The 18,934-nt window shown below is 40.1% G+C and overlaps 1 protein-coding gene across 4 annotated transcripts in view; it reads right to left on the reverse strand.

The window, feature by feature from the left end:
* Positions 1–18,934, reverse strand: part of GAS2 (growth arrest specific 2) — a 163,241-nt gene that overhangs the window by 91,434 nt on the left and 52,873 nt on the right. For all 4 annotated transcript variants that reach the window (XM_025200390.1, XM_025200389.1, XM_006020707.3 and 1 more), the window contains exon 4: positions 3,253–3,394. In XM_025200390.1, coding sequence (XP_025056175.1) covers positions 3,253–3,394 — 142 coding nt within the window. The remainder of the gene's footprint in view (positions 1–3,252; positions 3,395–18,934) is intronic.

Below are 18,934 nucleotides of genomic sequence, written 5' to 3' on the forward strand. Positions count from 1 at the left end.
TATTTATCAAGTACGTCTCAGAATTGTGCAAGAGACTCATATCATGGTTGTGCCATCATTTTTCCCTAAATAACAATTAGCTAAAACATCAAAAAAACAAGGCAGAGGGAGCCCTTATATAGTATAATGAGAAAATGAGGATGTTCTAAGCATGGGCGTAATAATAAATATAATTGGATAAATCAATTTTACATGCCACAGTGCAGGCAAGAAAAACGAAGTGGGAAAAGGGGCAGAAAAATTAGGTAAATTAAGAACAACAAAAATACTGAAGGAATAGATAAGACAAATATTTAGAGTTCTACTGAAAATTGAGTATAGGCTTTACACACAAATGTAGGTTATTAGTCACAACAAGGTTGTTCCCTTAGTAACCACCACATCACCAGACCTATTCAGTCTCATATAAACAAATATCTTTAATAAAGCAATGCAAACACCATTATGTCACGTGCATGCATATTTCTTACCACCTTAGAAAATAACCTTTTACATTACTTACCTTGGCTGAATTTTTAAGTGTTTTTTTGTTTGTTTGTTCTACAGGGGTGGTGGAAGGTGGACATTAAAGTCTATAACAGCAAATTGTTTTACTATTCATTGTTATTTCTATTGCATTAGCATTCAAAGGCTCTAAGATCAAGACCCCATTATACTAAGAATTTTAGGAGAGAGAGGAAAAGTAGTTACTAATATTTGTTTCCTGAAACACTGTAATTGAAGGAACACCATCAATCTGTAACCTAATCAATTCCAGAAAATGACTCAAAATACTGAGTCACCTATCAATTCTTCCAAGATTTCTTTCCAAGAACGTGAATATCTTACTAGATGATAGTACTCAGAGGGAAAAAAAAAAAAAAAAAAAAATTCTGCAAGCCTGGTTGCAAAACACTCAGACAAGTGACAAAGATCTTGCTTAAATTATCTTAGTAAAGGTAGAATCTGAATTAGGTTTGACCCCCAAGAAGGTATCTCATCTAGGACTTTTAGGAGAGGAAGACACCTAGTAAGGCAGGTCTTTTCTACAAGTTTCATTGCTTAGAAAGTTTGACAACCCGTTTAAAACAATTTGTATTTCAATAAAATGGGAAAGAATAAGGCAGAAAGCTACTGGCAGTACAATATTTGAATGAACCATGGGGAAGCAGTACAGAAAAGCTTATGGTCCATGCATATAGCAGATTAGTCAGAGATCCATCCCAAAGTAGTCATACATGTAGAGTGCCATTCCTCCTGCTTCTTCCATGTCTGCAAACTTCTCCTCCCAAAATAGCATGATGTCTAAGGGTTTCCAGAGCTTCAAATCAGTGAAAATATGGTAATTATTTGTCTTCCATGTGATTTTGTGTGTGGAAGGAAATGTAAACCCAAGGATCAACAAACATAAAATGTAAGAAAAGACAACACATGTGTCTTTTTATCACTGTCCTCTAACTGATCTTCCTAAACACATGCTGTTTTTTTCTACAAAAGATTTTTGCCCAGGGAAATGCAACAACTGTGTTTATTAAACAAAGTAGCACAAGAATAGAACAGATCAAGTGACAAGGGAAGCAGGATCCTTTCAGAGGACAGAGGGGGAACAGATCAGGTGCAACCGAGATAAGGACTTCACTTACATAGTCAAAGACCTTTTGAGCAACTGAATACAGAAGCCTCTTCATACAGCACAGTGTGTTCATTTAACCTCTGTACAAACAGATTTGTCTTTCATCAAAACAGCTTTGCCATTTGAATGAACATAAAAGTGTAAGCAAACAATTGATTCTCTTCATCCCATGTTTTCTATTGAAATGCAATCTTGAGGCAAATGTCGTCCTAAATTTTCTTTCAAAAGAGAAGAGTACAAGATATGAAGGAGAAAGTACTGTTTGGATGATGACAGTGTTAAACAGTCCATTCTTTGAGAGAAGCAGCCCCAGGCATGAATGTTGGATAACATGCTGTTTTTCAGTAGCATGGAGGAATCAGCTGAAAAGAGGTCAGTGCAGCATGCAGAGAAGAATTCTGAATTCTTCCCCTGCCTCAGCTACCTACTAATTTTGAAATACCAAATGCCTTCTGACAAAACTGTGAGCACAATTGTATTCTCCAGAAACAAAAAGGATGGTCTTACTGCTGAACTAAGGAGCAAGCACTCCAACACTCAAATGTATGGGATTTCTACAATGAAAAAATATATTTCTGCCAATACTCAGTACAAGACCTGGGCCTGAATCTGTGAATCACTTATCTCCCACTGAAATAAAGCTTGAATGAGAGTAAAGTGATGCATAATAATTGTGCTCATCTCCAACATGGGGTGAACGTAAATTCAGGAACTTCACAGGCAATGGACTGCTTCCTAATTCCTGTCATAGCAGCACTTCCAGTTATCACAAGATGAAATTTAATTGCCCCGTCCTGCACTGCAAAATGTTATTTAAGATGCAATAATTTTGGTTTTGGTGTTTCACAAATTAATAGATCATTAAAATTTTCTGGACAAGGCTAAAGATCTAGTGCAGAAACAGATTTTTTAAAAATCCAATCCATTTGAACATAATTATCTAAATCTAGTGCACCAGGATAGAATTTGGCCATTAATTCAAATGATGCATCTAAAATTATATGGTCTTATGTATGCAGGTATTAATTTGGTACCTGTAGAATGCGTGCTCCTTTACTTAGTATCCACCCCTTCAAGGATACTTGTCCCAACCTAGCAGAGTAGTAATAGTGGCTGTGATCCACAGCTCCAGACGATTCTATTTTAGCTAAAATTTCATTAAGGGTGCTCCTTCCCATGGTCACATAAAAATGAGTTAGGAATCTAGGGTATCCAGTGTCAGCTCTCGCTAAGAGTTATAACTTAAACGTAAGGTAAAAGTGAATGGGAATTTCTCTCAAGTAAGGACTGCAGAATCAGGGTTTATACAACTTTTATTTCCAGGCTACAAAAGTGTCCTGTGGGTATTTTTCTTCCAAGTGTTTGCTTTTTAAATGAATACAGTATTTCAAACAGCTTAATACATCACACTTCACTTTGAACATACATGACAAGGTAATTATGTAAACTAATTGTCTGCAAAAATCCACCAGAGTGAGAAGATGTTCAGTAGCCAATTCAATTATAAAAGCTGTGCTTCTGACCTAGCAGTTTCATCTAACTCCATTCAAATTATTTGGAACATAGCTAACCTTTTGGTACAGAAATATAAAAGCAAAACTCCCTATCATATTGTGGATTACCATATAGAAAACACTTACCCAAACCTTCTGATTCAAATAGGCAGGTGTCATCCACCCCAACATCTCTGCACCAAGATAAGAAATTTGCTGTGTTGTCTCGTGCAAAAAAAGAACCTGAAGGAGCGTTGGCTTTGCATGGTATCTTTCGCACTGGTAAGGTCTAAAAAACCAAAAAAAACAAACAAAGGTCTTCTACTAGGTGCATAATATTTGGTGAGGCAGTCTTTGTACATAGGAAATACAAAGTCAGAACTTGTAAGGATAGCCTACATATTTAGTATAGAATAAACAGCACTCTTACTTTTGCACTAAACAATTATAGCTGAAAGACAAATCAACAGTGCAATCCATGTAACATGAAGACTTTCACCTGTTAGTTCCTTTAAAATTACGAAGAGATGGACCTTTTGATGAAATATTTAAATCTGGATGGATGTTTGCTCTTTCCTTTTGTTTGGAAGCTTTGGAGCTAGCTCACAGAATAAAAAGCCAGGCATCTGAACTTTTCCCACACTGGGATAAGTGGAGACCTAGTTTTGGCCCATGTATGAAGATAACAAAACAGTATAGAAAATGTTGCTGTATTTCATGGCAAACTATGAAGCCCCTTAGGGAGAGGTATAGGGTTGTACATGCTAGGGTCTGTAAGAATAGTAGCACTGGCAGTTTGTATAACCTAAAGTCTCTCATTCACTGACTTTACAGGCTCACTAAACAAAACATACCAATATAATCCAGTAATTTCACAAAGACCCACTCAGACAATTATCTTTTCAGTTGTACCTAGGTAATTCTGATTTATACCACTTATTTCAGAGGAGTTATTCCAGATATAGCCCAATGTAGCTGATATCAGTTTCTAATCCAAGCAGAATGACCAACACACACACAAAAAACCCTGAGTGTGCTTGGCAATAAGGACATATAAGGCATATATCAACATTTAAGTTTTCAAGTAAAGCTCATTTTTATGATACGGATAGATTTCTGCAACACCAGGCCAAATAAAGTGAGAACTGACCACTTATCCCATAACTTTACAAAGTCTCCCGATCCCAGAGGAATTCAGGCCCAAACTGGGTATGATTGTGCAGCTTTGCCATTAAGCTGATTTATGGAGTATCAGCTTCTGTTCTGGAGCTGGTTGTTAGACTCAAGAGCCAATAAGCTAAAAGCTGGGAAAGTGCAAATGGTGTCTGTAGCAGTTTCCAGCTCTCTATCCAGAAGTTACCCTCAACAGTCCAAATAAATCTTGGAAGCATCACATAAAACACTGAAGGGGGAAAAAATCCTCAAATGGATTTAGTAGGCTTCACTGGACCTCAGCTGCTGGCAGCATGCTAATTACAGGACTTAGAAACAGCTGACTTATGGTTCCCCTTCAGAGGTCAGTTTGCTTCAATGCTGCAAAGCTTTGGTGTCCTGGTATATATCACTGACAACCTCTACATACGTGACAAACTGAACAAATATCAAGTGGAATACCATTTTAGCCATTTCTGCCCATCTTTTAAGGAATACATGTCCAGTGACAATAGCTGCGGAGACATTTTTCTTAGATTATAACCTAGATTTTATTTCTGCAAGGTTCTTGTTATAACTGTATTTTCTTCCAGGTTTTTATCCCTTGAGGCAGAAAAAGAAAAATAATATGTTCAATAGATAAGATTTAAAGAATTATGATTCCGTAGTTCTATAGATTGTCTACTATGTGAAAAGAACACCTAACTATGTGTGATATTCATTTATCTTACAGGGGTGTAGGTTGTAGCCATGTTGGTCTAAGGATATAGGCAGACAAGGTTCTTTGGGTGAATCTGATATCTTTTATTAGACCAACTTAAATAGTTTTTGAACCGGAAAGCTCACTTAATAATTGTTTTCCAACTATTTAAGTTGGTCTAATAAAAGATATCAGATTCACCCAAAGAACCTTGTCATTTATCTTAGACACCAACAATAGAAATGTCACCTCCTGGCATACCCTGGGACTAGAGCCTCTATTTAGAGAGAAATTTTAGGGGTTCTTCTCTTCATAAGTAAAGATTTTCAACTTAATCCAAGGAAGTTAGACACCCTAGTCCCATTGACTAGGAGTAGGATTTGGGCCTTCTTTGAAAGCCTCAGACACTGTAAACAATGTAATTTTGATGGTCTGTGTGAGGTTACGGGAAAACTGCTTCACGGCTATGAGGGGACAGGAGTCCTAAACAAAACGTGGTTGGTCAGGTAGTCGCTGGCTGCAAGGCAAACAGAAGTACTTGACTGAGGAAGAAGCTAAAAACTAAACTGAAACATGACTGAAACGATCAGAAAGGGACAATGCTTCAAAGAGCTGGCCAAGATGTCATCTCCAGCTTCTATCAAAGGTATACAGTCCTATTCACCAATGTGGTATGATGCTTTGGGGTCCTGTTTAACTCTTCACTAAACTCAGTTTGACCAATAACATTTTGTTCCCAGATGTCCTATCCTTTCACCTCTGCCGTACTCGATTCCTTCCTCACATGGGCTCATGGGCTGTAGTAACACATGCATTGGACCAGACGCCTTTGAGGCCCCTTCCAAACCTATGATTTATAACCTGCAAGCTGGTTAACTGTAATTCATTGTAAACCCCTCCTTGACTCAACTCATCAAAATTTATACCAAGTAGAGTTTTGATCCTATATAGCTGACCAGTGGTTCTCAGCCTTTTTTATACTCGTGGCAGCCGTCATGAGATTCAGGGTACCTCTCAGAATGTGACAGCTCTTACCTTTCACTCATTTCTTGACTATGGAAAAATACAGCAATTCTTCTGCTGCAAAAAACTCAAAAAGATTGTCACGGCAGGGTCCTACAGGAGGGCCGTGATCTCCTTAAGGCCCTCTCTCCGTGCCAATTCGGCCCAAAGGCACCCTCTATTCTCGCCCACCACGTCTTTGATGTTCAGTCAGTTTGGGAGGCTGCCCTACACCTCCTTGGGCATGGCTAATCGGGACCTCCGTCCCTGTGGTTCCCCGTATAATGGGTGCTCCCCGAACACCCTAGCCTTAGGGCCACGCGTGGCTCCTACCAACCCCTAATACCACGCCCCAAGCCTCACGGATGTGCTGGACGTTGTTCTGTTGCAAATCAACTCGCCCGCTCCCTCGGGCTTCTTCTGTGACCTACCCCGCTCTTGGGCCTGCTCCGTACACTCTATGGAAGTGCCCCATCCTGGGCTCTCTCTCTCGCTGTGCCCACTCCGGGCTCTCTCTAGTATACTGCCCCCCTCTGGGGGCTCTCGAGGCCAACTTTAGGCCTTCTCTAAAGTGTCGTTCCTTTCCGGGACCCTTGTCTGCTCTGGGACTTATTACCAAGCCCTCCGGTCTCTTAGGCCCACCGCACTGCTAACCTCCCTCCTCCGGGCGCACCGTGCTGCTATCCCCTTTTGCCAGGGACCACCGCCGCACCTTGCCCTTCTCCTGGGCTCTGTACTGCTAACCCCTTTTGTCGGGGTCCACCGCAGCACCCTGCCCCTGTCTGAGGTCTATTGCAGCACTAGCCAACTACCCGGGCTTGCTACACCCATCCTGGACTTCTCCATAGTCCCCCTCTTCTGGGACTTGCTGAGCCCACGCTGGGCTCCCCAATAGAACTGCCCCCTCTCCGGGGCTCTTGCCCGCTCTGGGCTTCCTGGTCCTTGCCCCACTTGGGCTCCTACTCACGCGACCCTCTCCTGGGACTCGCTGTGCCCCGCTGGGGCATCTCCAGTGTTGCCCCTCTCTAGGGTTCGCTGGGCCCGTGCCAGGGCTCCCCAATAATACTTCCCCCTCTCTGGGGCTTGCTACACCCCCTCCTGGGCTCCCAATAATACAGCCCCTTTCTGGGGCTCGCTGCACCCCCATGGGCGCTGGGGTCCTCACACTCCGCCGTGAGGCCTCTTTAAGGATATGGCGCCCTCACTAGCACCAGGGTTCCCACACCACTGGGGTTCCCTCTGAGAATACTGCACCCTCGTTGGCACTAGGGCCCTACACCCCTGTGGGTCCCTTGGGGTTCAGCCGCTCCTCTCTGAGCTTAACTGACCCCCACAACTCCGCCCTGCAACTCTCAGGACCTAGTGCACCCTCACTGGCGCCGGGGTCCCCACTTTACCATGAGCCCCCTATGAGGCCTCCTCCAACTCCTATAGCCTCACCCAAACCACTGGTGTAATAAACAACCACAACCAAACACAAGCCTCTTGGCCACAACTTAACTCAACATCGCCTGGCTAAGCCATAGTGCTCAAACCTCTTCAAGCTACCTTCCTTCACTCAGCTAGAACGGGTCCTACAGTGCTCGCATCCTAGCTCCTGCCTCTGTGGCTGCTGGCAGGGAACTACTAGCCTGGCTTCCGCCCTGGGTTTTATAAGGGCCAGGCCCTGCCCCCTTCTGGCCAGCTGACTCTCCTTAGTTGCCCCAGCAACCCGCAGCTGTGCTCGTTATTGTCCTGCCAGGGCTCTCTCCCTGGCAGTTTCTCCTCTCTAGGAGCAGGAGCACCGAGGTGTCCTGCGACAAAGATCACAACAAGTCATACCATGACACTCTTTGAAATCTTTGGTTTTATCTTGTAAATCATGTGTAGGTGTTTATACACCTAACAGTGCTAATATTGTAACAACCTGGTCTGGGACAGACATTGTATAAACTGGTTTGAGTGAAATCAGTTAACTCTCATACTATATTCAACCAGGTTTCTCTCATACCAGTTTTGGTTTTGGCCATTTTGAAACTTGTTTATTTGCACCAAATGTCTGTTCTGTTACAGGGTTACACCAGTTTGTGATAACGTAAACTGATTTATGTATCATGGCTGTCCCTAGGCCCTTGCGGCACCCTTAAAGGATCTCCTGACACTCCAGGCTTGAGAATCATTATTTTAAATAAAAATGTGCCCTGAAAAACTCCATGAAGTTGGATAAGGGCTTTGCTATTGTCGTTGTTTTTACATCAGAGGTGCTCAAACACTATGGTGACAGATAGCAATATAAAACTCCAAAAACAGATAGAGACTGGTGTACAGCATTACCAACTCATGATCTTATGGCATGTTTCATGACTTTTTTTTTGAATGCTGCATCTCCAGGAGTCACATAATTATATGGCAATTTTAGCATTCATTTGATTTAAAAGTAAGTTTCTAGGCCTCATTGTTGTAAAGGAAAACTTAAAAAAGTGAATCCCTGTCTCAACCACTAGGAATGAAGTAAAAAGAATGCTAATTTATCATCTTTTGCTTGAATCTTATAATTTTATGCCAATTTCATTATTTTTATGTCATACTTTGTGCTGGCATACTGAAATAGTGGCACATTATTAGGCATTATTCCTTGGGAAAAGATCCAGAGTAGAGAAAGGAAGTGGGAGAAATATTTAGTTTCTATAAGAATTTGCTTGAAATCCATCTCATTCTTCTTAGCTGTTCCCCTTCCCCAGAATAATGCTGTTGTCCCTTACTACTCTGTCTTTGGTTGCCAAAGCTGTAAGTGTTGAGTTGAATGCAATGAAGTTTACCTCCTTATAGGAACGAGCCTTCACAATATATCTGTTAACACCAGACAAGTTTCCAGAGTAATACCTTCTTTATTTCATACCAGTTAAAAAGAGCAAGTGAGCATCTATATCCTGAGGCAAATTCTCACTTTAAAATACCAACTACATCACATTTTCAATTTAATTCTCCTTCGTGACTTTCACCCTGTCTGTGAGGTAATGGAGCATTCATCCATCTCAGTCCAATACTGCATCCCCTTCTTAGGTGAATCTACTGGGCTTCTTAAAAGCACCGTAACAAGAGTGACAGCTAGTTAAAATTCTATGGTGGTTTGCCTGAGTAAGGGCATCTGGGCCAACCTGTATCCACGTGAAAGTCATCAAAATAGAGAAAAAAGTTTTGTTTTCTAAAACTGACTTCTGCATAATTATGATTTCCTACTGAATACAAATAATGCCAACATTTTCACTAATATAATTTAAATGGACACACATAAATCTTACTTCACGGACAATACCAAACTTACCCCTGAACTGCACAATGGAAGTGAAGCCAAACTGGTGGAAGACCAAATGTTAGTGAGATCAGAATTATTCCAATGGCTTATAACCAAACCATTTATAATAACTTCAGATATGGTTTTTTGCTGATGATATTTCTTAATTTGACTATGTTAGAGTATACGTGCACAAAATAATGATGCGGACACAAAACAACAGAAACCCTGCAATCTGGTACTGCTTATATGACTCTACTGACATGGAGCCAGATGAGACACATTGTGAATTACTTTAGGTCTAGTCAGCAGAGAGAAGTGAATTTATAGTACCTGAAATGATGGTATAAAAAACATGGTAGTAAGCAAAGAGAAAGATGCAAGGCACTTTCCCCTTGGTCATCTGCTACAGGAGCAAGACAAAGCTATCATCCCTGTGTTCATAGTCTCTAAGAGCCAGCTACATCCATAAGGGAAGGGAAGGAGATAGAATCACAAGCTCATTTTCTCTTTAAAAATTAGCAGCCTAGGTTTCTAGATGTCAAGGAGAAAGTAAGATGCACTCTCAAGAGAGAAGTGCAACATATGTGATCATGCAGAGGCATCGTGCCTTGCTGAGACACAATATTTCTGGAGTTCTTGCCAGCAGTCCTGTGGTTTTGCATCATTACCAACATGCACTTAAATCTGGGTCTAAATGCTCTGTGTTTCCTGACTGAAGTAAATAGCAATAACTGGATAAAGAAATGGAACTGAGCCCAACAATTCAGAATTTCCTGTTAACATATCAGATCCAGTTAGTTCCAGTATACAAAATATCTAAAACTGGATGTTTATTTACTGTATTTTTTTATTTTATAAATTACGTTCATCCACCATGACACCTGAGACATCACTTTAAATACACCAGTGAAACTGAAAAATAGAAGTCTTATTTCTAGATTTTATATCTTATATTAAGGTATACTACAGGTCAATAGCTTAAGTGTCTAGGTCCCTATACTATGAAGCAGATCAGACCAGATGTGGTGTTCTGAAGCCTATTGGTGAGATCAGTAACCTGTTGGCCGCACAGGAGGCCTAAAGGATGCAATCGGAAATGACAAGTAATGGCAAGGAAACACAAAATGTGTGCTAGAATGGGGTGAGAGGGATGCTTTGCCATATAATTCACAACATTTCTTGCATTTACTGAAATTCTGGGTAAAAACTATATTATCATCAAATGATGCTTAAGAATAAGCCTGCCAAATGGCAAACACAGTTTAGATAATTTTATGTGTTAAAGCCATACACAATTTGACTGAAATATATCACATTACAATCTACTCTACTGTCCACAAATTTAGCACTGAATTTTATTCCCACTGGAGCATGTGCAATGGAGGCAGACTACTATGGAAGACTCACAGTGAAATACCCATATTTTCTTATCACTTAATAAACATCCCCACCACTTTGAAAAGTTGCCTTTCACTATTTTCAGATCTACTACTGTTAATGTCCAGCTCCAGAACAAGTGAAAGCTGTTATGAAAGAAAGATTTTATGTGCAAATATTCTTGTTTAAATGCCCTGAATGTCTCAAAAGTGTTTTCTACCAGATCATTCAGAAATAATTAGGTTTCCATATGGCAAGAGTGACTTTTGTTGACATAGTATAATATATCCAGAGTTACTTTGAAACAGCAGTGCCCACAATTACTCCTATCAAATATCATGAAAACAGTTCCCAGTTACACTCCTTTTACAATCTTGTCTTGTTAATGTGCATGCATGTGGTTTAATGCAGGATGTGAAAGTGTGAGTGAAACACATGATGTAATCATGGAAAAATGCTGTCAGGTTCACTTCTCAGCCCAAGAGGGACCCCCTTTCACTGATGCTGTGAAATCACATGGAAAAAGAAATGCATTTATATACTTTTTTCCCCAAAATGCAGGTCCATAAATAAATGTTATAAAGGGGGGAAAAAAAACCCCAAAACCCCATGGGTTTTCTTTGGGTAGACTCAAATAATGGATTAAAGGCACCTGATAATGATCACATTACTTAAAAAGGTGGTTTCACAATTTTTTTTAACTTTCCTTTGTTTTTACTTCAAAGAATAAGGAATAATTAGCCACCTGTCTTCCTAAGAATAGGGCTTACGGCTGACTAGGCCAGTTGAGGCCAACCTTTTTGGCAGGTGTGCTATAAATTGATTTTGCACCCTCCCCGAGTGCCACTGATCCCCTTCCCCTACCTGACCTGCTGCTCTGTTTTTTTTGTTTCCTTCCCTGTTCTCCCTACCCAATTTGCTGCTTTGCTTTCTGTTTCCTGCCCTATCTGCCACTGTGCTGCCTTCCTACCCGACCTCCTGTGCACCACACACAGAGGCTGCCTGTGCTACTTGCGCAGCCTGTGCCACAGATTAGACACTCCAAACCAAACAGCTCTTGCTATGTTTTCAATGACCTACACTATCAAAGTAGAGAAGAAAATTCTGAAGATACTTAGCGTCTGACTACAGCTGTGTCTGTCTGATAGTTATTCAGCAATTAAAAATGTAAATTCATACTCGGGTGTAAAGAAGGAAAAGTAATTCTAAAATCATCTTCGTGTCTTCTTTCATTCTGTTACCTATTCTCGAAACAGGCTGTTCTTTCTTGCCGCTCTCCTTTCTACCTACCTTCTTTAAAAAATTGTTCTGGTAACCTTCTAATTGTAATTCTGATATGTTGTCTGTATTGGCTCTTTGGGATAGCAAACCTAAAATGGGAGTTTTGCCATTAACTTCACTGTGCCAGGATGTCTCTGCTTGTCCTTCATAAATTTCTAAAGTATCAAATGCACTGAAGGCTTATTCCTGAAAAGACTTACTATTACAGGACTTGTCACAGCAGTACATAGTGTACTGAGAAATACAAGAATGTGTCCTTACACTGTTTTATGCGTAGTAAATATTACACATGAATTAATAAATAACCCTAGTTAAAACCAAACACCATTTATGCAGTTGTTATTTTCACATTCCTAAAAATCCCTCTTAAAAAATTCTGTCCCCACCCACAAACCACAAAAATGTTGCCCCTTGCTCAATTCACCTGAGTGCAGGAAAAACGAATTCATCTCTGATTGCTGTATTCTGCTTAGGATGCAGATCCTAATTTGGCAAACAGTCAACTTTTAAATATAGGTGCATAGGAATGGAAAAAGTCCATCAAAGAACATTTAGTGGGGTAAAAAAAAAAATCTCCTGTATATAGATATACTTTGGAAAGCTAGACCCAAAATCTTTTTTATTTATTTATTGTTAGCTAGAGAAATTTTAAGAGGTAATAAACAGACCAATAACCACAAGAAACTATTGCCTTTTACCAAGAATTTAAATACTCAGAGTTAGACACTGAACCATTTCACACCACAAACAAGAAAGGAAAAAAATGCACTAAAAGGTTAAAAACTAGAAACCCTGCAGGTAAAGATAAAAAATGTTGAAAGTCTGTGAAAGCTGGTCAGATCAAAGCACAGGCTCGGAAGATTCCAGAACAACAGAAAAAATTTCATTATACTCAAATCAATAAAAAAGAGAGACTTCAATAGTCAGCAACTCATTACACTCTTCTCAGTGACAGGAACTGTTCTGCTTTATCATCTTAAGCATTGCAGAGGAAGTGGTACTAATGGAAGAGCCAGTAGATTTCAAGCTAGAAGATCAAATGTTGCCCTGATAACCAGCTAGGACCAGGGCACAGCCCTGCATTTGCTGCAGGTGGTGCTTGCTCAGGGGATGACTTGCCCTAATATCCTGACTGAAACCAGCTGGATCCAGGGTTTCTGGAGTGGCCTCATTACATAAGTAGATCCTGATGATCCTGACAGCTCTGTCCTTTTTTTCTCTCTCTCATCTATCCGCCTCCTTAGGAAGGTGAGTTTGTCCAAAATGATTGCTGTCTTGTCGTACATCACAGCAAAACTGAGACAGATTCAGCGCTCAAGTCTTCCAGGTATTAAAGTTAATATTGAATTTCTTCAGATTGGCCTTAAAAATGTTCTTGAATCTCTTCTTTTACCCGACTCTAGTGCACTGACCATTAGTGAGTTGGAGCATATAGGATCTGTTTTGGGAGCTGGTTGTCAGGAATTCTTTGGATGTGTCCTGGCCAATGAAGCTGGTGCCATGTAAACACAGCTTCAATGCTTGTGGTGTTTACTTAAGCCAGAACGGTGGCATTCATTCTTCCATCCTTCCAATTAATAAAGAGCTTTTTTTTTTGAAGACGCTACTGATGTTACCATCACATAAACAAGACAAGATTGTAAAAGGAGTGCAACTGGGTAACTGTTTTCATGATATTTGATAGGAGTAATTGGGGGCACTACTGTTTCAGTGTAACTGGATATACTATATTATGTCAACAAAAGTCACTCTTGCCACATGGAAACCTAATTATTTCTGAATGATGTGTTAGAAACATTCCAAAGCTTTCAGTTTTTTTTCTGATATGTCATCCAGATTTAACACCCATGCAACAGGGTAGGGATGACAACAGCCTGGTAGACAAGAAGTTGTTTCGGTCTTGATGTCATGATCAAAGACATGATTTTGGAGATGTCCAAAGTCAGCATGTACAGATTTTATCTGGTGTTAAATACAATTGTCTATGTTTACTTTTCGGGAAAGATGGCTATCCAGGTAGGGAAATGTTCAACTTCTACAAGGATTGCCCTCTAATTGGCAGCTGGTTGGTTTGGGGTAAGCTGTTGAAGTTTCTTGTTTTTTGCAAAGTTGACAGCGAGTCCAAGGATTTCATATGCTTCACAGAAGAAATCAAAAGTGATCTGGAGCTCTTAATTGAGCGAGCACACAAAACAACATCATCAGTATATAGGTTTAACATAGGTGTCAAAAAAGATGCCTTCTCTCATTTGTCCTGTTGGCACTGTTGTTGACTGAAAAAGTCTAGATGGAAAGAATACAGGCATCACACAGCTTAATAACAGAATATGAGAAAAGCTAGATTTTGCTGATGACACTTTTAGGTGACTAGTCAGCCAGCATCAAGCAAAGACCAAAATACTAACCAGCATATCAAGAAAAGATGGGGTTAATAATCGGTTACAAAAAACAAATTTAATGAGAGCCCCAGCAACTGTCAACACAGACATTACATTAGAAGGCAAAGGAATATGAGAGGTGATTCAATTCACATACTTTGGCAGTAATGTGCAGGCTGATGAAGATAGCCAAAAGGAAATAATGTCATACTTGGCAGGGTGGCAGCTCCATTCACCAGCTTGAACAAGGATGGTCATCAAAAATCTACTATTTAAAGACCAACTATAAATCTTCAACTCAAATATAATTTTCATCTTAACATATGGAAGTGAAAGCTGGAAATCCACCAGAGGTACAGACAGATATAAAAATGCCTTTAAAGAGCAAATGCCTCAGAAAATGACTGTGTGTTAAATGGAATTAAATCATATCAAGTACTGAGATTTATCAGTGTTCAGCAATTCCATCTCTCCAAAAAATCACATGGAAAAGAAGATGGAAATATTTGGGACATGTTAGAAATGAAGCCACATGCTTCCAATGGCAGCGGTTTCTTGGGAGCTTGACAAACACAGAAGGGATGAACTCTTCAAAAAAATAAATAAATAAAAAGGAAAATTGAAAAAACCCACCCTTTTATCAAACAATATTTGTGAGGCAAAGCTTATGGAACTTGTCACAGAGGACATATGAAGTGTCCTATGGCAAGTATTAAAAAGTCTTCTTTGCAGCCACAAGGATTCAGATTACTTGCATTGTTGTAGTGCCTATAGACCAAAAAACAATACCAATGTCCATATTATAATGTACTGTGAAGACATATAGTGAGAGACAGTCTATTCCAAAGAGATTACACATTAAGTAGGCAAGTCAGACAAATGAAGGACTATTAATATTTGAGATGAAGGCACAGGGAACTAAAATGCTTTATTCAAAGTCATGGAGGGCATCTATGGCAGAGACAAGAACTACATCTGAATTGTAATTGTCCAACAGTAATACCTGAACCACAAGACCATGCACATCTAAGAAAAGTGAAGTGAATTCTGTAGCTCTGCAGGAGGTAGACTAGAAATTATGCAGAAGGTTCAGGCATTTGTTTTGATATAAGATCTAGTTCATATTATGCTGTTCTTACCCTTTCAGTTTTCAAGGTGCTGCATTTTTTTTTTTTTTTTTTTTTTTAGGGACAATGCATAAGTATGTTATGAAAGTTTTCAGAAAAGAAAACTCAAGCATTTAGCATATGATTAGTCAATAGCTAGGCTTTTGAGTCATGTGAGAAAGAAGATGAACAGTTTGGAGTTGTGGTATAAGCACATTTGAAGGATGTTCCTGCTTACAGTGACAATGAAAAGCAATATTAATACTGGCACTGTCATCTTTATGTTTCTACAAGAAGAATGGGATTATTCTCGGTATTCTTATTTCGGGATGTGTACTGGGTCAGGAAGACAACATCGGCTTCATATTTGCAAGAGGGTTTCTATTCTTCACAATAAGGGCTAGGTTTTTGTTTATTTCTCCCAAAACATAAAAAATAATGGGCTAATCAGATGGGGGAAAAACAGGAAAAAAAAAGATCAATGAGATTAATTTTGTCTGTTCCAACAAATGCTTCAGTTTGTCATGGCTGCTTCACAATCATGCAAGGATGGAGCAGGAGGAGGAGAGAATGTGTGAACATATTCATTGATCTTGTGGCATTTAGTAAATGAAAGAAGAAATGCTATTGGTATGCATAAATTGATGATTTTCCACAGCATATGAATCAGCTAAATGGAGTGGATTTGCACAAGGATGCCAAAAGCCACCTCATCAACCCCTGGACAATCCCCTGCCAAATCTTATATGTCTATTCCAAGAGTTGGAGGTGCGAGTTCTCTTAAAACTTATCTAAGTTCCAAACAATTTAAACGTTGGCAAAACAGTGCACTAGTTTCATTGTCAACACAATGTTTTCCCCTCTTCAGTCTTCCCAGAAATCAGGCTGAGACAGGAACCAAACTTGGAACTTCTTTGGCCTGAACAGTTAAAATCCATCAAAGTTATAAAGGACTGAAAATGGAGGCTTGGTTGGAGTGCGTTAGCCACCTTAACACAGACATTGCTACAGCTTAATAGTGCTGCACTGCTCAAAAAAGCTAATATTTTACACTAATTTACAAAATAATGGGGAGACTACCCATCAAAGGCAGTCAGAGTAAAAAACATAGGAATCTATTCAAATTCTTAGATGGAGTCAGCATGGTCTAGTATATATTGCTATGTTAAAGTCAAGTCTCTTCTCCTTCCTCCGCCCTCCTCTCACTCTTCCTAGTTTTCTCTCAATGATCAACCTCATGCCCTGTGATTCTTTGAAATGTTGCTCTTCCTGCAAGATTAGTTCCAAATGGCGCTTTACCTAACATGAGCCAAGTGTCAAGAAATAGACTGAGATAGTGATCTATACAGTCTAAAGGAAGAGAGAATTTCCTATTTTCTGATGTTACTTTATCTGTTTGCTTTTCAGATTTCCAGATGTTCAACAAAGATATAACTTTTATGTTGATATGAAATGTTCATCTGGAATTTCATGCATAACTCACCAAAGTTTAGTTTGATTTTTCCAAAGCCCATTTAAACAAAAGTTGCATCTTTGCCTTTATGATAAAGCCTCTGATTTTCTGCAAGTTTTCCAATTAGAAACCACAAGGAAGCAGCTGGAGCTTTGGGAATTCTAGGTTGGACAGGATTTTAAAAAAACTTCTATGATTTGAAAAACATGTTGGAATGTTAACCTGTGGAGCCAGATTTCAAAACCAGCTTAAATCAGCATCTGAAATAATGAGTAAATGTTCTTGTGTATATCCATTTGGTGATAGAGGTATACGTTTACAGATCCAACAAAAATAAACACACACAACAATAAAATAATTAGATGAGTGAACCTCCAATGCATACACAATTTAGATTCCACATTTGAATATCTAATTAACATTTATTCCCTTTCTTGCCCTATAACACCCACTTATGGCTTCTCATTCCCTGCTCCTGCCTTTCCATCCACTTTTGTGGATTACATAAAAAACTGGGTTCTATTCATGAAAGACCAAATCATGTAGTTTTTGCTCACTCACTATTCAGTCAAAACTAGTGATGTCCATAGGAATCTGACCAGACTAAGGACTGACCTGACTAAGGACTGCAATAACAGTCAATTGTTTGTTCTTGAGGATGAGTTCACAGGAATCTAAAATGCAAAAGTATAAACATTTAAACTCATTTGGGGATGGAGGGAGACTGGATCCCTGCCACTGTGCACACTCCCACTGGGGGCTATGGGGGGCCACATGCCCCCAAAATGTGTGTATGGGGCAGAGGCAGGCTGGTGGCTACAGGCTCAGGGCTCCCTGCCCTGCTGCCCTCCCCCAGGGCCTCCACAGCCCAGTGGGCAGGACCTGGCACAGTACAGCACAGCAGGGTAGGGGAAGCTTGAGGCTGCTGCCCAGAGCCTTATGCTGCCATAGTGAGATGCCCCTGCCTACCTGGCAGCAGTGGGGGTGGTGGCATGGAGTTATGGTCCCCGCTGCTGCTGGGTGGGTCAGAAGCACCTTGCCATGGCAGTGCAGGGCTCCCAGCAGTGGCACCAATCCTCCCCACCCACCTTCCCACCCATGGGCACCAGCTGGGGTTTGGGGGCTGCTGAGGTGTACAGGAGTCTGAAGACCTGGGTTCCTGGCCCCATAGCCCTGGTGGCTGGCGGGGAGGAGGGCTGTGGGTAGGGAGTGAAGGGCACTTGCAGGGCTGGGAGGCTGTGGGTCAAGTGTGAGGGGCACCAACAGGGCTTGGGGGCTGTGTCTTGGGGCTGAGGGGCAATGGCATGGGCAGGGTCCAGGCATATCAGGGCTGCTCAGTGCCACAAGGCAGGGGGTGGGGGGGAGGGGGGAACAACTGCAGCTGTACCCACATCCTGGTGAGCAAAGGGGGCAGGGGGCACCCTGATTTTCCATGATTAAAAACCCAAAATCAAACTCCAAAATGTATAGATATTTAGAATTTATTTTATTATATATATATATATATATATATATGGTGTTTCATTTTAATTATGGAAAAATGCAGGCTTTGGGATTTTTTTAATCAGATAATTTTTTCAGAAGTTTATATCAGAAAATTTTCAATTTTAAAACAGAGAAAACCAGGATCTCTGTTACGATAATCTGGTACCATGCATTTAGTATAAAAAAGAATATAAATAATGTCATACTTTAAAGAATGAATCTGTTTACAGTAATATTAAATCCTCTATCTTCATAATATTTAGCCAAGAGTAAGTATTTTACAATAGATATATTTTAAAGATCTCATCAATTTTAGTATTTTACTATTAGCAATGCCATGAAAGAGGCATAACACCAATTATAATTACAATTTTTTAAAAAAACAACATGGTTCTTCTATTCTTTGATATGCTAGAGACGCGAAGTCTGACTTCCAGGAAATCACTTAAGATTATTTCAAAAGTATAGAGAGGAGTTAACTGCTTAATTCCAACTGCTTAATTTCCAATGCCCACTGGAAGTCAGTCCCAACCACTTTGCAAAGGGATGTGGGAACCAACTACTTTAGCTGCTTTGAAAATCCTTCTTGCCTCAGTTTCACCAAATGTAAAACAGGAA

Source organism: Alligator sinensis, unplaced genomic scaffold (genome assembly GCF_000455745.1).
Source record: "Alligator sinensis unplaced genomic scaffold, ASM45574v1 scaffold165_2, whole genome shotgun sequence".
NCBI lineage: Eukaryota > Metazoa > Chordata > Crocodylia > Alligatoridae > Alligator > Alligator sinensis.